This window comes from Schistocerca americana, chromosome 11 (assembly GCF_021461395.2).
Source record: "Schistocerca americana isolate TAMUIC-IGC-003095 chromosome 11, iqSchAmer2.1, whole genome shotgun sequence".
Lineage (NCBI taxonomy): Eukaryota > Metazoa > Arthropoda > Insecta > Orthoptera > Acrididae > Schistocerca > Schistocerca americana.
The window spans coordinates 152670366-152697590 of NC_060129.1; the positions used below are offsets into that span (position 1 = coordinate 152670366).

A 27225-nucleotide genomic window follows, 5' to 3' on the forward strand; every position below is an offset into this window, starting at 1 on the left:
AATGATCTTTTAGGTAGGGTGGATAGCAATGTGCGGCTGTTTGCTGATGATGCTGTGGTGTACAGGAAGGTGTCGTCGTTGAGTGACTGTAGGAGGATACAAGATGACTTTGACAGGATTTCTGATTGGTGTAAAGAATGGCAGTTAACTCTAAATATAGATAAATGTAAATTAATGCTGATGAATAGGAAAAAGAATCCCGTAGTGTATGAATACTCCATTAGTAGTGTAGCGCTTGAGACAGTTGCAGAGCGATATGAAGTGGGACAAGCATGTAATGGCAGTTGTGGGGAAGGCGGATAGTCGTCTTAGGTTCATTGGTAGATTTTTGGGAAGATGTGGTTCATCTGTATAGGAGACCGCTTGTAAAACACTAATACGACCTATTCTTGAGTACTGCTCGAGCGTTTGGGATCCCTATTAGGTCGGATTGAGGGCATAGAAGCAATTCAGAGGCGGGCTGCTAGATTTGTTATTGGCAGGTTTGATCATCACGCGAGTGTTACGGAAATACTTCAGGAACTCGGGTGGGAGTCTCTAGAGGAAAGGGAGCGTTCTTTTCGTGAATCGCTACTGAGGACATTTAGAGAACCAGCATTTGAGGCCGACCGCAATACAATTTTACTGCCGCCAACTTACATTTCGTGGAAAGACCAGAAAGATAAGATAAGAGAGATTAGGGCTCGTACAAAGGCATATAGACTGTCATTTTTCCCTCGTTCTGTTTGGGACTGGAACAGGGAGAGAAGATGCTAGTTGTGGTACGAGGTACCCTCCGCCACGCACCGTATGGTGGATTACGGAGTATGTGTGTAGATGTAGATGTAATTTAGATACAGATAGAAATGTATTGTAGACTTAATATTACGGAAGGAATTAGCCACGAGAAACAGCCTGCAGGGATGAATTATTTTCTACCGCAAAACACGGCGGTGAATTATGCCGAGAAAGACGCTAAACCGGCAGCACTTCCCCTCCGGCCCCCTCTCTTTGCCGCGCCGCTACTGGTTGTCGGCTTCCGTCCCGAGAACTGCCTGGCAGCGCCTTTTCGTCTCAGTGTTGGGACAGTCGCCGGCTGAAGCAACAGGCTGCGGGCGTTGTATATCGTCTTTGTTGACGCGTAGGCACGTCTCTGGCACTCGTATCGAAGAGCTTTGACGGTGACAATACGAATAGTTTGTTGCTGCTTCGCGCGTTCTGTAACTGACTTTCCAGCTTGTGAACCCGGAACTCGTCGGAAATATACTCTACGCTGACGAACTGGAATAATACACGGAAAGTGGAACGTTTCCGTAATTATAATTACTCGGAGCTCGGAGGAGCTTCGATCTTTATTTCTCCAACGACGATGTCTAACAACAGGATGCAGACCGTTGTAAAGTGAGTACTCTTCCGTTCCCTGTGATTTCTCTGCTTCATCTACATCTATAGACATACTCTGCAAACCAATGCGAAGTGCATGGCAGAGGGTATATCCCACTGTAGCAGTGTATCTTTCTCCCTCTCCATTCACCTACGTATGCCGCGAAGAATAAACGCTTAAACGCCTCTGTGTTTTTTATATAAATTATAAGCCTCTGTGAGTGTTGTAATTAGTTTTTCTTCGCTACCCTGTGGGAGCGATAAGAAAAGAGCTGTAATCGCTATATATAAAAGGCAGTGTCCCGACTCGTTTTTGCCCAGCCCAAACTAATAAGGATAGAAACTTAAAATTAGCAGATGGTGTTGATAATGTGGGCGTCGTTTGAGAAATGATTTTTCGAAACTCCACCCCCAAGGGGGTTGAAATAGAGTATGAAAAACTTCCTGAAAACAAATCGCCATAGAGGCAACGTTGAAGTTAAACCTACGAAGATTTGGTTTCTTGGTCAGAAATCAAGCAATGCGTGTTTCAGCATTTTTATAAATTTCATCACTGCGAGGGTGAAATAGTGGATGAAAGTTTAAAAAAATCACTATGAAAGTATTTTTAAAGCTAGATTTATAAAAAACTGATATTTGACCTCTTGGTAAGGAATAAAGAAATGCGTATTTCAGTGTTTTTCGAAACTCAGTCCCTAAGCGGGTGTTTTATGAAATATTATATAATGAAAACATTTCCATGGGCTTCTTCGTGAGAAATAAAGGAAATGCTTCTTTCAATATTTTTGGAAATGAACCCGTAGGGGGGTGAAGTAGCGGATGAAAGCCATTATTACAGTTTTTCATTGAGCAAGCATTTCCAAAGATAAATCTATCAAATTGTGTATTTGCTTGCATTTTAGAAACGAAAAATACGCATCAATACCTTTTGTTGTTGTGGTCTTCAGTCCAGACCCGTTACACGCAGCTCTCCATGCTACCCTATCCTGTGCGAGCGTCCTCATCTCCGAGTAACTGCTGCAAGTTACATCCCTCTGAATCTCCTTGCTCTATCCACCTCTTGGTCTCCCTCTGTGGTTTTTACCGTCCAAGCTTGTCTCCAGTACTAAATTGGTGATCGCTTGACGTTTAGCCGGCCGAGGTGGCCGAGCGGTTCTAGGCGCTACAGTCTGGAACCGCGCGACCGCTACGGTCTCAGGTTCGAATCCTGCCTCGGGCATGGATGTGTGTGATGTCCTTATGTTAGTTAGGTTTAAGTAGTTCTAAGTCCTAGGGGACAGATGACCTCAGTAGTTAAGTTCCATAGTGCTCAGAGCCATTTGAACCATTTTTGAACCTTGACGTTTCGTAATGTCCATTTGTCTAGTCACGTTATACCACAAATTTCTTTTCTCGTCAATTCTGTTCAGTACCTCCTCATTAGTTATGTGATCTACCCATCTAATTTCAGCATTCTTCTGCAGCACCACATTTCAAAAGCTTTTATTCTCTTCTTGTCTAAACTATTTATCGTCTATGTTTCAGTTCTATACATGGCTACACTCCATAAAAATACTTTCAAAAATGACTTCCTGACACTTAATCTATACTCGATGTTTACAACTTTATCTTCTTCATAAACGCTTTCCTTGCCATTGCCTCTCTACATTTTGTATCCTCTCTACTTCGACCATCATCAGTTATTTTGCTTCCCAAATAGCAAAACTCAACCCCTAAGTCAGCGAAAAAAGGAAGGTGAAATGTTTTATGAACATTTTTCATTGTGAGAGCATTTTTAAAGCTATAGCTATGACACAACTGGTGTTTCGCTTGTCAGTTACAAATTTAAAAAAATGATGTTTCACTGTTTTTGGAAATTCAAGCATGCGCCACTCGTGCCAGTCAGCTGCTATGGCATAGATTTGGATATAAAAGTAACAATGAATCGTGAATGCTCATTACGGTGATGAACATCTTCAAATGTGGTACTTATTTTTAGCAAGAAAGATTATTGTATTACAGCACATTGAATACAAGAAACATGACATTAAAAACATTTCACATTTAGCAATTATATACAAACGCTCGCCCACAGAAAGATCCGTACCTAAAGACTGGAAAATTGCTCGAGTCACACCAATACCCAAAAAGGGAAGTAGGAGTAATCCGCTGAATTACAGGCCCATGTCACTAACGTCGATTTGCAGTAGGTTTTTGGAACATATACCGAAAAAAACGATTTATTGACACATAGCACGGATTCAGAAAATATCGTTCTTGCGAAATACAACTAGCTCTTTATACTCACGAAGTAATGAGTGCCATCGAAAGGAATGTCAAATTGATTCCATATTTTTAGATTTCCAGAGGGCTTTCGACACCGTTCTTCACAAGCGTCTTCTAATCAAACTGCGTGCCTACGGAGTATCCCCTCAGTTGTGCGACTGGATTCGTGATTTCCTGTCAGAAAGGCCACAGTCCGTAGTAATAGACGGAAAGTCATCGAGTAAAAAAGACGTAATATCCGGCGTTCCCCAAGGAAGTGTTATAGGCCCTCTATTGTTCCTGATCTATATTAATGACATAGGAGACAATCTGAGTAGCCGTCTTAGACTGTTTGTAGACGATGCTGTCATTTACCGTCTCGTAAAGTCATGAGATGACCAAAACGAATTGAAAAATAATTTACGTAAGATATCTGTATGGTGCGAAAAATGGCAACTGACCCTGAATAAAGAAAAGTGTGAAGTTATTCACATGAGTACTAAAAGAAATACGCTAAATTTCGATTACGCGATAAGTCACACAAAGCTGAAGGCTGTAAATTGAATTAAATACTTAGGGATTACAATTACAAATAATCTGAATCGGAACGATCACATAGATAATGTTGTGGGTAGAGCAAACGAAAGACTGCGATTCATTGGCAGAACACTTAGAAGGTGCAACAGGTCTACCGAAGAGACTGCTTACACCACGCTTGTCCGCCCTATTCTGGAGTATTGCTGTGCGGTGTGGGATCCGCATCAGATGGGACTGACGGTTGACATCGAAAAAGTCGGCGCGCGGGAAGAACGAGCACTTAAATTTTTTTGTACGTGCCCTGATTTCTCTTATTTTATCGGATGATCATTTCTCCCTATGTAGGTAGGTGCTAACAGAATGTTTTCGGAATCGGAGGAGAAAATTTGTGATTGAAATTTCATGACAAGATCCCGTCGCAACGAAAAACGCCTTTGTTTTAATTATTGCCTCTCCAGTTCACGTATCATGCCTGTGGCACTATCTACCCTATTTCGCGACAATACTAAACCTGCTACCCTTCTCTGAACTTTCTCGATGTACTCCGTTGATCCCATCTGGTGAGGATCCTCGACCGCGAAACAAGCGTAGTGTAGACAGTCTCTTTAATAGATCTGTTACATTTTCTGCCAATAAAACGCACTCTTTGGTTCGCGTGCCTCATTAAATTTTTTACGTGTTCTTTTCAAAAATGGTTCAAATAGCTCTGAGAACTATGGGACTTAACATCTGAGGTCATCAGACCCCTACAACTTAGAACTACTTAAACCTAACTAACCTAAGGACATCACACACATCCATGCCCGAGGCAGGATTCGAACCTGCGACCGTAGCAGTCACGTGGTTCCAGACTGAAGCGCCTAGAACCGCTCGGTCACCGTGGCCGGCTGTTCTTTTCAATTCAAGTTGTTTGCAACTGTTATTCCTGGATATTTAGTCGAATTTATGGCCTTTACATTTGTCTGATCTATCGTGTAAGCGAAGTTTAACGGAGTCCTTTTAGCTCTCATGTTTAAGATATCACACTTTTCATTCATTGTCAGTTGCCAATTTTAGCACCATAGAGATATCTTTTCTAAATCGTTTTCCAATTTGTTTTGATGTTCTGATGATTTTACTAGACTATGAAGGAAAGCATCACCTGCTAACAACCTAAGACGGCTGCTCAGATTGTCTCCTAAATCGTTTATATAGATAAGGAGCAGCAGAGAGCTTATAACAGAACCTTGGGGAAAGCGAAAATCACTTCTGTTTTACTCGATGAAGTTCCGCCAATTACTACGAACTGACATGAAATTACAAATCCAGTCACATAACTGAGACGATATTCCATAAGCACGCAATTTCGCTACGAGGCGCTGGGGTGCTACAGTGTCAAAAGCTTTCTGGAAATCTAGAAAAACGCAATCAATTTGAAATTCCTTATCGATAGCACTCAGGAGTTCTCGTGTGTTAAGAGCTAGTTGTGTTTCTCAAGAATGATGTTTTCTAAATTCGTGTTGACTGTGTGTCAATAGACCGTTCTCCTCGAGGTAATTCATGATGTTCGAACACAGTATATGTTCCAAAATCCTGCTACATATCGACGTTAATGATAATGCGCCTATGATTTAGTGCCTTATTCCTACTACCTTTCTTCAATGTTGGTGTGATCCATGCAACTTTCCAGTCTTTGAATATGGATCCTTCATCGAGCGAGTGGTTGTATGTGACGTAAGTATGGAGCTATTGCATCAGCATACTCTGAAAGAAAGGCGGTATACAGTCTGGACCGAAAGACTTGCATTTATAAAGTGATTTAAGTTGCTTCACTACTCCGAGGATATCTACTTCTAACTTACTGATGTTGGCAGCTGTTCTTGATTCCAGTTCTGGAATATTCGCTTCGTCCTCTTTGGTGAAGGAATTTCGGAAGGCTATGTTTAGTAACTGTGCTTTGGCAGCACTGTCGTCGACACTATTTCCATTGCTATCGCGCAGAGAAGGCATCGATTGCGTCTTGCCGCTAGCATACTTTACGTACAACAAGAATCTCTCTGAATATTCTGCCAGGTTCCGCGACAAAGCTTCGTTTTGCCGCGTGCCGCAATCGTGGCGTTGTAATTTCGACAACTGGTTAGGGAGCCGTCAAATCGTTGCAACAAGATTGCGACTGTTGCGAAACATCGCAAGCGCCAGAGTTGAGAGAGTGAGAGATAAATAAAAAAAAAAAGAAATTAATGAAGAAATAAGAAAGGTACGGACTACGTTTGTTTGCCGGTCACAGCTACTAAGTTTCCTCCTAGCTGCGGTTCATTATGGCGCTGCGAAAAGTGAAGTCAAGTAAGTTGTTATTACCGACGGTTCCGCTCATTTTGTTAAACGGACAAGCCATTTGCGGTAAATGATGCTCCGTAATCGCCCAGAGAGACACTATGAAAAATTAAACAGGCGAAGCTGTTACTATGGACGGCTTTGGTCGTTTTCTTAAATATGCAAAAGCCATCAGCATAAATGAGCTTCGAAGTCGCGAAAAAAAACAGCAAAGAAAAAAAAAGGGTGGATTGACGTCATCTCTCGTGTAACGCGAGGAAAATCACAAGTGCTGAATGTCAGGTGGCGTCTTGGCAGGCGGTTTGGAAGGCCAGCGGTCACACGGCCTTCAGGAGATCCCGTGTACTGAAGCATCGCGGCTCTGCTACAGTGTTCGCATTCGTAGCTTCAAAAATGGTTCAAATGGCTCTGAGCACTATGGGACTTAACTTCTGAGGTCATCAGTCCCCTAGAACAGAACTACTTAAACCTAACTAACCTAAGGATATTACACACATCCATGCCCGAGGCAGGATTCCAACCTGCGACGTAGTGGTCGCGCGGTTCCCGTCTGTAGCGCCTAGAACCGCTCGGCCAATCCGTCCGGCTCGTAGCTTCTCATACACTCAATGCGGTCGTTTGTCATCCCATTCACGTGATCGCCAACGATTCTATTTTTTATTTTTTTTATTTTTTATTTTTTTACTCTTTTTTTCTTTTTTTCCTTTTCTCTTTTTTTGTTTTTTTTTACGTTTTTATGTTTTTCTTTAATTTTTTCCTTTTTTATTTTTAACTTTTCTTTTACTTTTCTTTTTTTTGTTTTTTTCTTTTCTTTCTTTTTTTTTTGGGCCTCCTCGTCGAGTGGGGGGAAAATTACTGCGCCAGTCGATTTTGCTACGTTTTGTGCCTCCATTTCTTTTCGCTGCAAGCTGCAAGGCCCCCAGTGAGCGCGGCATTCTGTTTCGCTTTTGTTAACCCCAGCGACAGCAGCGCCCCAACCGGCCAGCGAGCTACACTTCTGAATACGATATCTGACGAATGCAGTTACTAACGATTTGTTCAAAAAATGTTCAAATTTGTGTCAAATCTTAAGGGACCTGACTGCTAAGGTCATCAGTCCCTGAGCTTACACACTACTAAACCTAAATTATCCTAAGGACAAACACACACACACCCATGCCCGAGGGAGGACTCGAACCTCCGCCGGGATCAGCCGCACAGTACATGACTGTAGCGCCTCAGACCACTCGGCTAATCCCGCGCGGCTATTGATTTGTAATATAGTTTTTTCGATAGGGAGTGTATGTAGTGCCATAAAATCGACATATTGTGGTTGTTAAGTTCCCTAAGGACCCAGGGACATACGACACACTATGTGATCAAAACTATGCGGACACCTGGCTGTAAATGACTTACAAGCTCGTGGCGCCCCCCGTCGGTAATGCTGGAGTCAGTATTGTGCTGGCCCACCCTTAGCCTTGATGACAGCTCCCACTCTCCTAGGCATCCGTTCAATCAGGTGCCGGAAGGTTTCTTGGGGAATGGCAGCCCATTCTTCACGGAGTGCTGCAATGAGGAGAGGTACCGATGTCGGTCGGTGAGGCCTGGCACGAAGTCGGCGTTCCAAAACATCCCAAAGGTGTGTTGTAGGATTCAGGTCAAGACTCTATGAAGGCCAGTCTATTGAAGGAATGTTATTGTCGTGTAACCACTCCGCCACTGGCCGTGCATTATGAACAGGTGCTTGGTCGTGTTGAAAGGTGCAGTCGTCATCCCCGAATTGCTCTTCGACAGTGGGAAACCAGAAGGTGCTTAAAACATCAGTGTAGGCCTGTGCTGTGATAGAACAACAAGGGGTGCCAGCCCCCTCCATGAAAAACACCACCACACCGTAACACCACCGCCTCCGAATTCTACTGTTGGCACTACACACGCTGGCAGATGACGTTCACCAGGCATGCGCCATACCCGCACCCTGCCATCGGATCGCCACATTGTGTACCGTGATTTGTCACTCCACACAACGTTTTTCCACTGTTCTGTCGTGCAATATTTATGCTCCTTACACCAAGCGAGGCGTCGTTTGGCATTTACCGGCGTGATGTGTGGCTTATAAGCAGTCGCCCGACCATGAAATCCAAGTTTTCTCACCTCCCGCCTAACTGTCACAGTACTTGCAGTGGATCCTGATGCAGTTTGGAATTTCTGTGTGATGGTGCGGATAGATGTCTGTCTATTACGTATTACGACCCTCTTCAACTGTCGGTAGTCTCTGTCAGTAAACAGACGAGGTCTGCCTGTACGCTTTTCCACTTCACTATCACCTCGGAAACAGTGGACCTAGGGATGTATAGTGGTGTGGAAATCTCGCGTACCGACGTACGACACAAGGGACACCCAATCACCTGACCACTTTCCAAGTCAGTGAGTTCCACGGAGCACCCCTTTCTGCTCTCTCACGATGTCCAATGACTACTGAGGCAGCTGATATGGAGTACCTGGCAGTAGGTGGCAGCACAATGCACCTAATATGAAAAAAGTATGTTTTTTGGGGGTAACGGGACACTTTTGATCACATAGTGTATATTACAGGACACTGTATTTACTATATTATTGTAACGTACAGACATTTACTCAATAGTGCCGTTTTCTTTTACTAATAAAAAGTTGCTAGTAAACACCAGAAGACCTTACCTTTTACAAAAAGACGCCTTATATCTATCCAACAATGCCGAGTTTTTTTCGCTACACTTTCAGCCAAATCAGTGAATGCTGAACGCTGGAAACTTATATGGAATGTAATGTCTACATTATTTAACGTATCAAATAAACCTTACTGACGTGGTAATAAATCGGCAAAAGCAATAAAACTTTTTACCAACACAGGAGGAAACAATTCCACAATTGTTGCTAAATCTGAGCCAAAAGCCGCAAGAATATTCGACACATTCTCTTTTGAAGTAAAAGTAATTACATTTAGAAAAATATTCGTGTATTAGAAAGTCGAGCGAAGTATAAGAAAGGGTGAATCTTCGGACTCCATAAAAAAATTTTATGTGTCAAGGAAAGTGTCTATGATAATAATACCAGACAACAGAAACATATGGGTCTTATGCACGAAGTGTGTTTGTATTCTATTGCTTTCAGCAGAATAATGTGCGAATAGTGACATATTCAAAAGCAGTGTGATTCGTCTGTTTCTACATATTTCACGATCAATATTGTCTCTTGGTAAATTACTAACGTATGGGACGGAAAAATATAACAAATTTAATTCTGACCGTTATTTTACGCGAATAAAAATAAAACTTCAACCTCAAAAACTCTTCAAAACAAAAATGTTATCCCAAAATTTGACACTGCTAAAAAACCCCTACTCTAACAAGGGAACTTGACAAAAAACAATCCAACAAGTGGCAAATCTTAAAAGAAAAGTTCATCGAAACAGCACAAATTTAACCCCGCTTCGAAAGTAACAAAAACACCCTGGGTGGAAAGCGGATTGTGAAACAGCAGTTAAGTCTAGGCGTGAGGCATTCAAACATTGGAATAGTAACAAAATTGGAAATACGTACAACACCGTTCTAAATATAAGAAAAGAAACATCTAAATTAATCCGACAGATTAAAAGAAATTACGAAAATGCCCAAGTTTTACAAATTGAGAAAGACTTCCAAAATAACAATTCAAGAAACTTTTATAAAATATCAAAACAAAACCAACCGGTTACCAACGTCAAAGTCTTTGCTTCAAAAATGAAAATGGCAGTTTGACTCTTAACAACCAGGAAAATTGTAAGGTACTTGCTAATTATTTTGAAAAACTGTTAACTGTCCTGAACGAGTGAATAAATTCCCACCACAGGAAACTGATAACACGAACCCTAACTCTACACAACCTGAAGAAATAACTAGACAAATGAAGAGACATAAAAACAATAAAGCATCCGGAGAAGAGGGTATAATTGCAGAACTAATAAAATCAGCTGGCCCTAACAATATAAAAGAGATCACTCAACTAACAAGACATATCTGGCAAACTGAGAAAATACCTGAAGACTGGAAAATTGCCCTAATTCATCCATCCATTGCATGAAAAAGAAGATAGAACTGATGTCAATAATTACCGAGGAATCTCTCTTCTCCCCCTCACATACAAAATTATCTTGAAATGTTTACGTGACCGAGAATAGTAAGTATCTAGAATTGGTGTATACCACGTAGACTTTAAACCAAATATATCCTGACCAGCACAAGTTCTTAATTTAAGCTTAATGCTCAGACACCAAAGGATTTCTAGTAACGACATTGAGTATATATTTGCGGATTTTAAAAAGGTGTATGGCTCAGTTGATCGTGAATCTCTTTTCCAGATTTTAAAGGAACAAGGGCTAGATAATAGAACTCAAACACTGATTAAGGAAATGTTAACCGACATTAGCTTTGAAGTTTCATGGGAGAAATTTCTGAACCATTTTATATAAAGACTGGTGTTAGACAAGGAACTGTGTTTCGGAAAAGGTAATTACAGAATACCGAGAGCAAAAGTCGATTAAAAATATAGATCAATCAATCAAGTAAGATAGAAGTAATATTAGAGTAGATTGCCTCACATTTGCAGCTCATCTACAAATTTTAACTAGGGATATTACCACAGCTCAAAAATAAATTGAAATTCTCAAAGAAGTTGCGGAAAAAGTAGTACTACTAATATCATTCGAAAAGAAGGAATATATACCATGCAACAAATGGAAACCAAAGTTTTTGAACACAAAATATGGGAAAATAAAAAGGGTTTCTCTGTTTAGATACTTGGGAGAAATCATACAAGAAAACGGTCTGGAAAAAGCTACAAACGAATTTCGCTATCAAAAAATGGCAACTGCATTCCAATTAACACAAAATATTTATAGTGAAAACTCACTTTGTTAATTCAGTAAACTTAGGCATTAAAGTACCATAATCCAATCTGAATGTCTTTATGAAGCAAAAATTTTAATTTTAAAGAGAAAGAAGGATATTGAAGACATTCAAAAGAAATATTCGGCCCAAAAATTACCGATGGAGAAACTTATAAGCTGAGAAGTAATAAGGAAATAGAAGAATACACGGACATACATGGTTACACGAGTAAACGAAGACTTTAATTTCATGCGCGCATTAAAAGAATGGCACCCACTGGGTTGACAAAACAAATATTAGAATTCTACGAAAACAGAAGTAAGGACAAAGCTGAGCCAATTAAATGGATCGCTGCGATTATGGAGGATCTTAAAGTAACCAGTATAACTCAGACAGACGTTACAGACAGAAGAACATGCAGAAAAAAGATATTTGATTGGAAAGTTGGTCAGAGGGAAATTAGAAAAAGGACTGGAACACCATAGTCTGATGAAAGAAGAGATTTCATTCTGAAAGGATGAAAAAATTTTGGGCACAAAGGAAGGCCAACCATCAAAGGCGACATTGAGTAATTGTACCCTGCGTGATTCTGATGGGCTCATACGAGAATAATAATAGTAACAACTATTTCGTTAATTAAGTAGAAAATAATCAAAAACAAACGTTATCCCTAAAACGTTAGAGAGAAGCAAAAGTAAGATAAAAATGTAGTTGGAGAAGGTGGGGTCAAGGGAAACGAATGAAGGAGGCAGGCGCCTGGCAGAACATTGCATAGACTGTAATACGTGGCTGAAGGCACAGGAACGTTTCAAATTGATTGTGTAATGGAAAGACAGTCTTCTTAATTTATTGGCTTCTGTCAGATTAAAACTAAAAAAATGGCACTAAGACACAAAGTTAATGTGATGGGACATGGACACACTGAAGAGGTCAGAGGGTGTTGAGAGTTGCAGAGGGAGCATTAGGCAATGTTTCACAAACAGGGGAGAGGGATATAATGGAAGACGTAGAGTTAGCTATGAGGCACGAAATACGGAAGGCAGCAGAGGAACAAAAAAGTAAAAAAGACAAAGTCCAGCAGAAACTTTTGGATACCATAGGATGCATCCAGTTTCACTGACAAAAGGAGAAAAAATAAAAATTAACCAGAAGAAGCAGGCGAAAAAGAGGTCAAAACATGAGATTGGCTAAGTAGGACAGGTTAGAGGACGAATGCAAATTTAGAGAAGCATGTACAACTACAGGAAAGATAGGTACCGCCGTTAGGGAACTGAAACAGACCTTCGGAGGGAAGAAAAGCAGCTGTGTGGACACTAAAAGCTCAGATGCCAAACCAGTAGGCTACTGACGAACGAAGGGAAAACTTAAAAGTGGGAGGAATATATAAGTGTGTGCAAAAGAAAAAGAATTGAAGACAGGGTAAGTACATGAAGATAATACACGCGATATGATACAGCGGTAAAAATGTGAGTGAGCATTGACAGGCATTAGTTCGCAACAAGGCACCTGCAGTATATGACGTTCACTCAGAATTACTGTGGTCCTTGGGAGACCCATTCGCGACAAAACTTCTCCACATTGTCTGCGAGATACTAGTATATGAGACAGGCGAAATACCCTCAAACGCCAAGAAGAGCTTAAGAATTTCAATTTGAAATTAGGCAGGTGCGAAACGTACTGAACTGTAAAACGGTGACATGCATTTTTTGGAGAAGATGGGGAAAACAGGCAGAAGCCGACTCGGGGGAGATCAGTTTTGGTCACAGAGAATACTGACCCTACGACTTATCTCAGAAGATTGGTTAAATAATGGTAAACCAACGACTATACACTGCTGGCCATTAAAATTGCTACACCAAGAAGAAATACAGATGATAAACAGGTATTCATTGGAGAGATATATTATACTAGAATATGTGATTACATTTTCACGCAATTTGGGTGCATAGATCCTGAGAAATCAGTACCCAGAACAACCACCTCTGGCCGTAATAACGGCCTTGATACGCCTGGGCATTGAGTCAAACAGAGCTTGGCGTGTACAGGTACAGCTGCTCGTGCAGCTTCAACACGATACCACAGTTCATCAAGAGTAGTGACTGGCGTATTGTGACGAGCCAGTTGCTCGGCCATCATTGACCAGACGTTTTCAATTGGTGAGGGATCTGGAGAATGTGCTGGCCAGGGCAGCAGTCGAACATTTTGTGTGTCCAGAAAGGCCCGTACAGGACCTGCAACGTGCAGTCGTGCATTATCCTGCTGAAATGTAGGATCGAATGTAACACATCTGAAATGTAACGTCTACTGTTCAAAGTGCAGTCAATGCGAACAAGAGGTGACCGAGACGTGTAACGAATGGCACCCCATACCATCACGCCGGGTGATACGCCAGTATGGCGATAACGAATGCACGCTTCCAATGTGCGTTCACCGCGATATCGCCACACACGGATGCGACCATCGTGATGCTGGAAACAGAACCTGGATTCATCCGAAAAAATGACGTTTTGTCATTCGTGTACCCACGTTCGTCGTCGAGTACACCATCGCAGGCGCTCCTGACTATGATGCAGCGTCGAGAGCAACCGCAGCCACGGTCTCCGAGTTGTTTGTCCATGCTGCTGCAAACGTCGTCGAACTTTCCGTGCAGATGGTTGTTGTCTTGAAAACGTCCCCATCTGTTGACTCAGGGATCGAGACGTGGCTGCACGATCCGTTACAGCTATGGGGATAAGATGCCTGTCGTCCCGACTGCTAGTGATACGAGGCCGTTGGGATCCAGCACGGCGTTCCGTATTACCCTCCTGAACCCACCGATTCCATATTCTGCTGACAGTCATTGGATCTCGACCAACGCGAGCAGCAATGTCGCGATACGAGAAACCGCAATCGCGACAGGCTACAATCCGATCTTTCTCAAAGTCGGAAACGTGATAGTACGCATTTCTCCTCCTTACACGAGGCATCACAGCAACGTTTTACCAGGCAACGGCGGTCAACTGATGTTTGTGTATGAGAAATCCCTTGGAAACTTTGCTCATGTCAGCACGTTGTAGGTGTCGCCACCGGGGCCAACCTTGTTTGAGTGCTCTGAAAAGCTAATCATTTGCATATCACAGCATCTTCTTCCTGTCGGTTAAATTTCGCGTCTGTAGCACGTCATCTTCGTGGTGTAACAATTTTAATGGCCAGTAGTGCAGCTCTCTGTAAATTTGTAGAACGATTGTTATGATTTAGACCGGAATGCACTCTTGGAAATTTTCTGCTGCGGTCTCAGGTTCAAATCCCGCCTCGGACATAGATGTGTGTGACGTCCTTAGGTGGCTTAGGTTAGCTAGGTTTAAGTAGTTCTAAGTCTAGGGGACTGATGACCTCAGATGTTAACTCCCATAGTGCTTAGAGCCATTTGAACCTTTTTCTTGGAAATTTTAAAGTCAACAGGGATAAAACAGAGGGAGCGAAAGGTTATCTGCAGTTTGTACAGAAAGCAGACTGGAGTTATGAGACCGAGGACATGAAATGCAACCCGTATTTGGGAACAGAGCGAGACCAAAACAAATCTCCCCCGAGGTCGACTTATACAAGTTTTTCTATTCCTCTCTGAATAATTCGTGACGTAGTTCTTGTTTTGCTAAAGCTCGAAGACTGTTTCGTGTGGGATTGCAAATCGTAAGTGCGTCACAGGAGACGAAAAACATCAACTCCAGCAGGTGTGCGGATCCGGCGTGACGAATCAAAAATATAGAAGGGAAAGGAGGAGGAGGGGGAGAAGTGAGGCGACGGCTGCCGGCGTCCGGGGTTCAAGGCCTGCTGCTGACCTTTGCAGCAGCGGCGAAAACAGCGACTGCGGCGCACTCCACCTCTGAAAGGGAATCATACAGCAGTAGTAGCCTTCTACGGGACGCAAAGCACCCGTGCCGATCTCACTCGATTCCTTCAGATGCTAGTCTTGCGCTGCCTCTTGCCAGTTATTTATTCCCAATCTTTCGCATGTTGTTGTTGTTGTGGTCTTCAGTCCTGAGACTGTTTTGATGCAGCTCTCCATGCTACTCTATCCTGTGCAAGCTTCTTCATCTCCCAGTACCTACTGCAACCTACATCCTTCTGAATCTGCTTAGTGTATTCATCTCTTGGTCTCCCTTTACGATTTTTACCCTCCACGCTGCCCTCCAATGCTAAATTTGTGATCCCTTGGTGCCTCAGGACATGTCCTACCAACCGATCCCTTCTTCTAGTCAAGTTGTGCCACAAACTTCTCTTCTCCCCAATCCTATTCAATACTTCCTCATTAGTTACGTGATCTACCCACCTCATCTTCAACATTCTTCTGTAGCACCACATTTCGAAAGCTTCTATTCTCTTCTTGTCTAAGCTATTTATTGTCTATGTTTCACTTCCATACATGGCTACACTCCATACAAATACTTTCGGAAAAGACTTCCTGATACTCAAATCTATACTCGATGCTAACAAATTTCTCTTCTTCAGCAACGCTTTCCTTGCCATTACCAGTCTACATTTTATATCCTCTCTACTTCTACCATCATCAGTTATTTTGCTCCGCAAATAGCAAAACTCCTTTACTACTTTAAGTGTCTCATTTCCTAATCTAATTCTCTCAGCATCACCCGACTTAATTCCACTACAGTCCATTATCCTCGTTTTACTTTTGTTGATGTTCATCTTATATCCTCCTTTCAAGACACTGTCCATTCCGTTCAACTGCTCTCACAAGTCCTTTGCTGTCTCTGACATAATCTTTCGCATATGCAGTCAATTTCATTGCCCCAAGTGCTCCCGGGTCTCCCCTCGGTCTTTTGCCACATGGTTTCTCGCTGAATATTCTTAACACATTTTGCCGGCCGCTGTGGTTGCGCGGCTCTAGGCGCTTCAGTCCGGAACCGCGCTGCTGCTATGGTCGCAGGTTCGAATCCTGCCTAGGCCATGGATGTGTGTGATGTCCTCAGGTTAGTTAGCTTTAAGTAGTTCTACGTCTAGGGGACTGATGACCTCAGATGCTAAGTCCCAAAGTGGTTAGGGCCATTTGAACCATTCTCAACACAATTTGGTCTTTTTTCATTCTTATCAAATGTCCAGCCCATTGCAGTCATCTAGCATTTAGTGTGTTTACTATTGTTGGCTGCAGTGATATCTAGTGTATTTCTGTGTTGTGTCTTCTCGTCCAGCATTGTGATTCATTGTCATAATATGGACCAAAGATTTTTCTATAGACTTTGTTCTCAAACACTTGTAAATGGTGGTGTTCTGTTTTCGTTAGGTTCCATGTTTCTGCCCCATAGATTGGAACTGGTCTGATGATTGTATTATATAACTTTATTTTAGTTTTTCTAGTCAGCAGTTTGGACCCTAAGAGATTTTGTATTGCATAATAGGCTCGGTTAGCATTTTGTAGTCTCGCTTTCATTTCTGCCAGTCTCTGATTTTGTTCATCTATCACTGATCTAAGAAATTTAAACTGGTCAACACGCTCGAATTTGTGTTCACCAACTATTACATCTACATCTACATGGCTACTCTGCAAATCACATTTAAGTGCCTGGCAGAGGGTTCATCGAACCACCTTCACAATTCTCTATTATTCCAATGTCGTATAGCGGGCGGAAAAAATGAACATCTATATCTTTCCCTACGAGCTCTGATTTCCCTTATTTTATCTCGGTGATCGTTCCTCTCTATGTAAGTCGGTGTCAACAAAATATTTTCGCATTCGGAGGAGATAGTTCGTGATTGAAATTTCGTGAGAAGATACCGTGGCAACGAAAAACGCCTTTCTTTTAATGATGTTCAGCCCAAATCCTGTATCATTTCTGTGACACTCTCTCCCATATTTCGCGATAATACAAAACGTGCTGCCTTTCTTTGAACTTTTTCGATGTACTCCGTTAGTCCTATCTGGTAAGGATCCCACACCGCGCAACAGTATTCTGAAAGAGGACGGACAAGCGTAGTGTAGGCAATCTCCTTAGTAGGTCTGTTACATTTTCTAAGTGTCCTGCCAATAAAACGCAGTCTTCGGCTAGCCTTCTCCACAACATTTTCCATGCTTTCCTTCAAATTCAAGTCGTTCGTAATTGTAATTCCCAGGTATTTAGTCGAATTTACGGCTTTTAGATTAGACTGATTTATCGTGTAACCGAAGTTTAACGAGTTCCTTTTAGCACTCGTGTTGATGACCTCACACTTTTCGTTATTTAGGGTCAACTGCCACTTTTCGCAGCATTCCGATATTTCTTCTTAATCGTTTTGTAGTTTGTTTTGGTCTTCTGATGACTTTATTAGTCGATAAACGACAGCGTCATCTGCAAACAACCGAAGACGGCTGCTCAGATTGTCTCCCAAATCGCTTATGTAGATAAGGAACAGCAAAGGGCCTATAACACTACCTTGGGGAACGACAGAAATCACTTCTGTTTTACTCGGTGACTTTCCGTCAGTTACTACGAACTGTGACCTCTCTGACAGGAAATCACAGATCCAGCCACATAACTGAGACGATATTCCATAAGCACGCAATTTCACTACGAGCCGCTTCTGTGGTACAGTTTCAAAAGCCTTCTGGTAATCCAGAAATACGGAATCGATCTGAAATCCCTTGTCAGCAACACTCAGCACTTCATGTGAATAAAGAGCTAGTTGTGTTTCACAAGAACGATGTTACCTGAACCCATGTTAACTGTGTGTCAATAGGCCGTTTCCTTCGAAGTAATTCACAATGTTACATGTGATTGGTTATCGCAATGATCACTACATCTTTGAACTATCATATATTTCGTTTTCTCGTCGTTTACTTCCAGGCCAAGTCTTGATGCTTCAGTTGCAGCCTCCACAAATAATTGCCTAATTGCCTAATCTCTGTTTCATTATTTCCAATGAGCACTATGTCATCTGGGTATGCTAACACGTTAGTTTAGCTTTCTTGGAGGATCCCAGCAAGTACCAGTTTGAGTTTTTGAGTTTCCTCACAGCTCTTTCTAAAGCTGTATTGAAGAGAAGGGGGGAGATGAAGAGGTTGTCAGAGGAGAGGAATTGGTGGCGGCCCGCATCAAATGGGCCAGAAGAAGACTGATGACTCAAAAAAAAAAAAAAAAAAAGAAGAGGACATAGTGGAATTACGGGCAAAAGTTTAAGCTGATCGTAAATAATCTCGCTCTGGGGAAGTGTGGGTTGGGGACAGAAAGACCCGGCATCGTTTAATAACAAAAAATCGGAAAATGCTGAGTAACCAGTTTCTCGGTTCTACACAGGACGAGGAATGCCGACAGGCAAACGTTACTGGAAATTTTGACGTCTGTAAAAAAGTATACAACAGGTTTCACCCTAATACCTTAGTGAAATCATGTGAAGAACCCGAGAAAATTCTGGCCATACCTAAGGTGGCCGAAGTGTTTTACCTGGTCACTCGTTGAGTAGTCTGGCAATAGAAGACAGCGAAAGAAAAGCTGAAGTTTAAAATTTCGCGTTTAAGAAATCGATCACGCACGAGGATCGTACAAACGGCCCACCAATTGACCGTCGCGGAAAGTTCCCGCGTGGAGAGCGTATAGTAGACGTTGAGAAGTCACGGAAAGAGACGGAAACAAACAAGTCGTCATATCCGGACGGAATTCCAGTTTTGTTTTGCAGGGAGTACTCTACGATTTAGCTTGCATTTGTCGCTAGTCTCTCGTTCAGTGCAAGAGTCCCAAGCGACTGGGGGAAAACAAATCCGCAGGTGACGGATACGCAATATTACAAGCCAAATACCCTTAACGTTGGTTTGCTGCAGTATTCCTGACCATGTTATAAGTTCGAACATAATAAATTTTCTCGGCACAGAAAAGATGTTGTCCGCAAATGAGCACGGATTTAAAAAAGGAGGGAAAGGAAATTAGAGTTTAACGTTACGTCTACAGGGGGGTCATTAGAGACGGAGAACAACTTCAGGATCAAAATGTCTTTGTCTAATGCCGAAAAAGCTGTTAATATGGATAACACCCATGACTGGAGTGGTTTCTCGATTTGATTACGCCTGTTTTATCACTGTCTGCTAGATACAACGAAATAGCTCTTTCTAACACTGCAGCAATTGTAACACACGCCAAAAAAGCGTTACTGTTTCGGCACAAATGGTCACTTTTGTGTACCTCATTTACATAAATAACACGACAGACTATAGTTCACGAAGTACCAACATGCTTATTATGCCTACCAGAAGGAAAAAGTTTTGTGATAGAAACAGTTTCCATTTCATTCATAGACTCCAGTTACTCAAGCGTGAGATCGAAAAGTAGAAGTACGAAATTTCTATATACACTCCTGGAAATTGAAATAAGAACACCGTGAATTCATTGTCCCAGGAAGGGGAAACTTTATTGACACATTCCTGGGGTCAGATACATCACATGATCACGCTGACAGAACCACAGGCACATAGACACAGGCAACAGAGCATGCACAATGTCGGCACTAGTACAGTGTATATCCACCTTTCGCAGCAATGCAGGCTGCTATTCTCCCATGGAGACGATCGTAGAGATGCTGGATGTAGTCCTGTGGAACGGCTTGCCATGCCATTTCCACCTGGCGCCTCAGTTGGACCAGCGTTCGTGCTGGACGTGCAGACCGCGTGAGACGACGCTTCATCCAGTCCCAAACATGCTCAATGGGGGACAGATCCGGAGATCTTGCTGGCCAGGCTAGTTGACTTACAGCTTCTAGAGCACGTTGGGTGGCACAGGATACATGCGGACGTGCATTGTCCTGTTGGAACAGCATGTTCCCTTGCCGGTCTAGGAATGGTAGAACGATGGGTTCGATGACGGTTTGGATGTACCGTGCACTATTCAGTGTCCCCTCGACGATCACCAGTGGCGTACGGCCAGTGTAGGAGATCGCTCCCCACACCATGATGCCGGGTGTTGGCCCTGTGTGCCTCGGTCGTATGCAGTCCTGATTGTGGCGCTCACCTGCACGGCGCCAAACACGCATACGACCATCATTGGCACCAAGGCAGAAGCGACTCTCATCGCTGAAGACGACACGTCTCCATTCGTCCCTCCATTCACGCCTGTCGCGACACCACTGGAGGCGGGCTGCACGATGTTGGGGCGTGAGCGGAAGACGGCCTAACGGTGTGCGGGACCGTAGCCCAGCTTCATGGAGACGGTTGCGAATGGTCCTCGCCGATACCCCAGGAGCAACAGTGTCCCTAATTTGCTGGGAAGTGGCGGTGCGGTCCCCTACGGCACTGCGTAGGATCCTACGGTCTTGGCGTGCATCCGTGCGTCGCTGCGGTCCGGTCCCAGGTCGACGGGCGCGTGCACCATCCGCCGACCACTGGCGACAACATCGATGTACTGTGGAGACCTCACGCCCCACGTATTGAGCAATTCGGCGGTACGTCCACCCGGCCTCCCGCATGCCCACTATACGCCCTCGCTCAAAGTCCGTCAACTGCACATACGGTTCACGTCCACGCTGTCGCGGCGTGCTACCAGTGTTAAAGACTGCGATGGAGCTCCGTACGCCACGGCAAACTGGCTGACACTGACGGCGGCGGTGCACAAATGCTGCGCAGCTAGCGCCATTCGACGGCCAACACCGCGGTTCCTGGTGTGTCCGCTGTGCCGTGCGTGTGATCATTGCTTGTACAGCCCTCTCGCAGTGTCCGGAGCAAGTATGGTGGGTCTGACACACCGGTGTCAATGTGTTCTTTTTTCCATTTCCAGGAGTGTAACTTTGAAATAGTCATAGCCTTCCATATAATTTGTATGATGTCTCCGTTTGTTCTCCTTCCTCGTTCTAACAAACAATCTTGTCATCACTAATTCTGTAACTACTCGTGCCATTGTGAAAAGCCGGCCGGAGTGGCCGAGCGGTTCTAGGCGCTACAGTCTGGAACCGCGCGACCGCTACGGTCGCAGGTTCGAATCCTGCCTCGGGCATGGATGTGTGTGATGTCCTTAGGTTAGTTAGGTTTAAGTAGTTCTGAGTTCTAGGGGACTGATGACCTCAGAAGTTAAGTCCCATAGTGCTCAGAGCCATATGAACCATTGTCAAAAGTTATCGTCCGGATAACTTCCTAGCGCTGCGACAGTCACCAGTTTTCCCGCGTTTATTCTCCGGTTAGGTATTATCACGTGATCGTACAATGTGTTTTCCCCACTATTCCGGGAACTGAACTTAAGCGGCTGCTACCTGGGGACTGTACAACATGCCATAGCTAGTGGAGGGTTCTGTCAAAAATTTTCTCTCAGAATTTCGTTTATTTGGATACATTGAGACGATAAAATGTGATCTTTCTTACCTGATGTTGCTGTTAGTCGCTTATTTCCACTCTGGTAGTCTGAATCTATGGATTTCGCTAATAATTATAACAAAGATAATCATTCGCACACCCAATCAACCACATAAACAGCGACTGGCCTTCACCCGTTCAGGTTTATTTGGCTCAGCTCGTATAGCCCTGTCCCCTTTAATCTCTGGGAAAAGTTTTTATTTGTAGATTCGAAGCCGACTCCCCTGCCAGAGGCATCACATGCGCTATGCACTCATTTAAAGATCAACTCATGATTCGTTCAGAAATTAGAATGTGCTCAGAAATGTTCAAAAATCGAGACGCGTTTCAGAATCATATGAATAATCGATAGACCAACGTGCGCTGGATACTAGGCAATTTCTACATCTACATCTACATGTATATCGATACTCTGCAAATCACATTTAAGTGCCTGGCAGACGGTTCTTCAAACCACCTTCACAATTCTCTATTATTCCAATCTCGTATAGCGCGCGGAAAGAACGAACACCCATATCTTTCCATACGAGCTCTGATTTCCCTTATTTTATCGTGGTGTTCTTTCTCCCTATGTAGGTCGGTGTCAAGAAAATATTTTCGCATTCGAGGGCCAAAGCTGATGATTGAAATTTCGTGAGATGATTCGGTCGCAACGAAAAACGCCTTTCTTGAAGTGATGTCCAGCCCAAATTCTGTATCATTTCTGTGACACTCTCTCCCATATTTCGCGATAATACAAAACGTGCTGCCCTTCTTTGAACTTTTTCGGTGTACTCCGTCAGTCCTGTCTGGTAAGGATTCCACACCGCGCAGCAGTATTCTAAAAGAGGACAGACAACCGTAGTGTAGGCAGTCTCCTTAGTAGATCTGTTACATTTTCTAAGTGTCCTGCCAATAAAACGCAGTCTTTGGCTAGCCTTCCCCACAACATTTTCTATGTGTTCCTTCCCATTTAAGTTGTTCGTAATTGTAATTCCAAGGTATTTAGTTGAATTTACGGCCCTTAGATTAGTCTGATTTATCGTGTAACCGAAGTTTAATGAGTTCCTTTGAGCACTCATGTGGATGACCTCACACGTTTCGTTACTTAAGGTCAACTGCCACTTTTCGTACCATTCAAATATCTTTTCTAAATCGTTTTGCAATTAGTTTTGATCTTGTGATGACTTCATTAGTTGATAAACGACAGCGTCATCTGCAAACAACCGGAGACGGCTGCTCAGATTGTCTCCCAGATCGTTTATATAGATAAGCAACAGCAAAGGGTCTATAACAGTACCTTGGAGATCACCAGAAATCACTTCTGTTCCACTCGATGACTTTCCGTCAGTTACTACGAACTGTGACCTCTCTGACAGGAAATCACATATCCAGTCACATGACTGAGACGATATTCCATAAGTACGCAATTTCACTACGAGCCGTTTCTGTGGTACAGTGTCAAAAACCTTCCGGAAATACAGATATACGAAATCGATCTGAAATCCCTCGTTAATAGCACTCAACACTTCATGCAAATAAAGAGCTAGTTGTGTTTCACAAGAATTATGTTTTCTAAACCCATGTTGACTGTGTGTCAATAGATCGTTTTCTTCGAAGTAAACAAATGCCGGGATGGTTCCTTTGAAAGGGCATGTCCTTCTTGCTTTCGCATCCTTCCCTAATCTGATGAGACCGATGACCTCGCTGTCTGGTCTCCTTCCCCAAACTAACCCTACTTCGAGGAAACTCATGATGTTCGAAAACAAAATACTCGTATGTTCAAAAATGGTTCAAATGGCTCTGAGCGCTATGGGACCTAACTGCTGAGGTCATCAGTCCCCTAGAACGTAGAACTACTTAAACCTGGCTAACCTAAGGACATCACACACATCCATGCCCGAGGCAGGATTGGAAACTGCGACCGTAGCGGTCGCGCAGTTCCACACTGAAGCGCCTAGAACCGCTCGGCCATTCAGCCGGCTACTCGTATGTTCCAAAATCCTGCTGCATATCGACGCTAACGATATGGGCCTGTAATTTAGTGGATTACTCCTACTACCTTTCTTGAATATTGGTGTGAGGTATGCAACTTTCCAGTCTTTGGGTACGGGTCTTTCGTCGAGCGAACGGTTGTATATGATTGTTAAGTATGGAGCTAATGCATCAGCATACTCCGAAAGGAACCTAATAGGTATACAGTTCTGGACCAGAAGACTTGCCTTTATTAAGTGATTTAAGTTGCTTCACTACTTCGAGGATATTTACTTCTACGTTACTCACGTCGGCTGCTGTTCTTGATTCAAATTCTGGAATATTTACTTCGTCTTCTTTTGTGAAGACATTTCGGAAGGCTGTGTTCAGTAGCTCTGCTTTGGCAGCACTGTCTTCGATAGTATCTCCCTGCCGCTAACTTGCTTCACATACTACCAGAATCCCTTTGGATTTTCTGCCAAGTTTCGAGACAAAGTTTCGTTGTGGAAACTGTTATAAGCATCTCGCAATTAAGTCCGCGCCTCATTTCGAGCTTCTGTAAAAGAAACGAGTTTTTTTTTCTTCAGGAATTTGAATCAGGCGCTCACTGAATTTGCCGCCCGGGGCAGATACGTTAGTTTGCCCCCGCCCCCTCCCCCTAGATCCGGGCCTAGTAGAACATCTTGGCCACTCTGCCACCAACGTCTTACCGTGGGAACTCTCAGGGAGATGAAACCACCCCGTACGAGTTGGAGGATTTGCTCTCGTCCATCTCGTCGCGAGGAGATAATTTTAACCAAGCTCCGCATCGACTCTGTCTTTCCAGCCATCGTCATCCCTTAAGGGGCTCCGGAAAGGCTCAAAATCATGAAAAGTTCAATTTTTACTTTTTTGCGTTTTCTGAAACTGCAGACTATTACCTTTTAATAGATATATAATTTATTCAATTCCGAAGACTACAACTATTTTTAATTTTTTTTTGAAATGTGTTCTACATGGGCGTGACCCACTGTGGCGCTGTTAAACTGCTGTCAAATGGTGTTATTATTAACGTCCGTGTTCATCAGGTACATTTTAGTGATGTGAGATAAAATATGTGTTGTGGCTAACCTGTAATGGTTCAATATATATCGCTGGTGTGATTGTCGATTGTTTCATGTTTATTTACTCTGTCGTTATCTCGAAAATATTCGTAATTAATTCTGTTTCTTGAGTCTCTGTTTTGTTGAAGTATAATAATGAGTAAAAGTAAAGTTATTAGAAATCCTCTGAAGGCTTTTAAGAAAAGGAGAAATGTTGGAAAGCCAAAGGTATGTGTTATTACTGTAAACAATAAAGACGATAACCAAGTGATTGAACCTAACCTCTCAAGTACAGCTGCCCATAGCAGTCAAAGTGGGAAAGAAAATACTTCACAGAAGAAGCTTGGTTCAATGAGTGAAAACTATGAATGTTTTATGGGCGAATCGGATGTGAATGAAATATTTGATATGTCGGTTCTCAAAGGAATTTTTTCAAACTGTGTAAGATGTATTCATTGTAGTGAAGTTGGTCTGGAACTCTCCATAATAAAGCACGTAGGACTTGCTAGTGAAATACAACTGAAATGTGATAAGTGTTCATACATGAGCACCTTTTGGAACAGAGTTGCAGTAACTGCAACTGAAGAAAATGGTAGCAAAATCTACGAACACAACAACGAGCGATGCTTGCTTTAGACAAGGAACGCCTTCGGGCTGCAGACAGGGCTGTAAAGAGTCTAGAAATACAAGCAAGAGTAAACAGGAGGAGGAACAAGAGGAAGCTGGAGGAGGAGTTTGCAGAGGATGAAGATAATCCATCCTATGGACCTGGAATGCACTAAAAAGTTAATCCAATCTTTGTCGCTCGATTCCCAAAACTTTTATTTTCTCATACTAATTACATGTTTTCTAAGGATCTTCCAAACATGTTTGTTTCAAACTTTCAGTAAATATTACACAGTACCTTCTGCATAATTTAACACAGCCTTTTTCCAAAAAACTGTATATTTTTGAATATATAAATAAAAAATTGCAAAAAAATGTTGTGAATTTTCATTACAATTGAAAAAAATCTTCTTTAATAACTGAACTAAAATTTTGTAAAATCCCTGTGTTAAGTTGTAGCCCATATTCCAATAAATAATCTGTAAAAAGTTCAACTTCCTACCTCAAATACTTTGTGAGGAAAGATGTAATTTATAAGCGTTATTTTAACATTGCAAGTATAGGGCGTTCCGGAGCCCCTTAAGTGGCAACACCCCACCACGTTACCCTCACTGTAGCAAACTGTTGACCACGCGCCGCCTACTGTGTGTCTGCCACCTGAGCTATCCGAGGGTTTGGCAGATACAGCGCAGGCTGTAGAAGGCATTCCAGTCTTTTCTCGCCAGTTGCAACATGGCGAGGGAGATTTAATCGCCAGCCGTGGACACCGGTTGTACTGGAAGCGCAGAAAACAAGGAGTATCGTTATAATTTTTCATTTTATCTTCCTACTTTCTTTGTTGCACCCGCCAGGGTAGCCGAGAATGTTAATGCGCTGCTTCCTGGGCTCGGGTAGGCGCGCCGGCCCCGGATCGACTCTGCCCGGCGGATTAACGACGAAGGGCCGGCCTGCCAGCCAGCCTGTATGTGGTTTTCAGGCGGTTTTCCACATCCCACTGGGTGAATACGGGGCTGGTCCCCACTTTCCACCTCAGTTAAACGACTCGCAGACATTTGCAAACACGTTCACACTCTTTCACGGCTTGCACTATACGCAGACACCTGGGGTACACTACTTCCCTCCCGGGGGTTGGGGGTGGCGACAGGAAGGGCATCCGGCCACCCTCTGCCACTAACACTACCAAAACCTGTAGTAACAACCCAGACACGGCGGTAGCTGGAGCGGAATCTGGATACAACAACTTTGTTGCCTTTTAACAAACGTTCCAGGTTTACTATGAAACGTCCTCTTAGAAACATTAATGAATTACTGTGCAGGTAAACTCCTTACGTTATTTGATTTTCAAACAGCTGAGCAAAACTGAACGTACTCAGACATTTCTCTCTTTACTTATTCTGATCATCACTAAACTGACACACAATATTTTTAGCGCAACGCAATCTGACTTTCAATAATCCCTACAAAAGAATGGCCCTGACTAACAATAACCTATACCTTTCATGAATCACTTACCTCACAAAAATCTTCGTTACTCCAACTACTGCAATACAGCGAGCGCCAATACTGTCAGCTAAATAAAAGATTCAAACTACTGAAGGCACTAACTACTGATAGACATAGTTAGCAAATGAAAGATTTTGATAGAGAACAAACAATGTATTTACCTTAATAGTGTTCAAAAGTCATCATTTATGTATCAGTTCATCACATCCAGTCTTTACTGTCTCTAATGGACTCCGCCATCTCTCTCCCCACATCCACCACTGCTGGCGGCTCACCTCCAACTGCGCAACGCTACGCGCTGTTCACATCCAGCTGCCCAACACTACACTAGCGAATATTCCAACAATGCCAACCGGCCACAGACTGCACACAGCACAGCCAGTGATTTTCATACAGAGCGCTACTTGACGTTACCAACATAAAAACCGAAACAGCCTACTTACAACTA

At 43.0% G+C, this 27225-nt stretch overlaps 1 protein-coding gene across 2 annotated transcripts in view; it reads left to right on the plus strand.

Annotated features, from left to right (window-relative positions):
* The first annotated feature begins 1063 nt into the window (after positions 1-1063).
* Positions 1064-27225, plus strand: part of LOC124553656 (neprilysin-2-like) — a 255589-nt gene continuing 229427 nt past the window's right edge. For both annotated transcript variants that reach the window (XM_047127538.1, XM_047127539.1), the window contains exon 1: positions 1064-1380. In XM_047127538.1, coding sequence (XP_046983494.1) covers positions 1349-1380 — 32 coding nt within the window. In that variant the 5' untranslated portion in view covers positions 1064-1348. The remainder of the gene's footprint in view (positions 1381-27225) is intronic.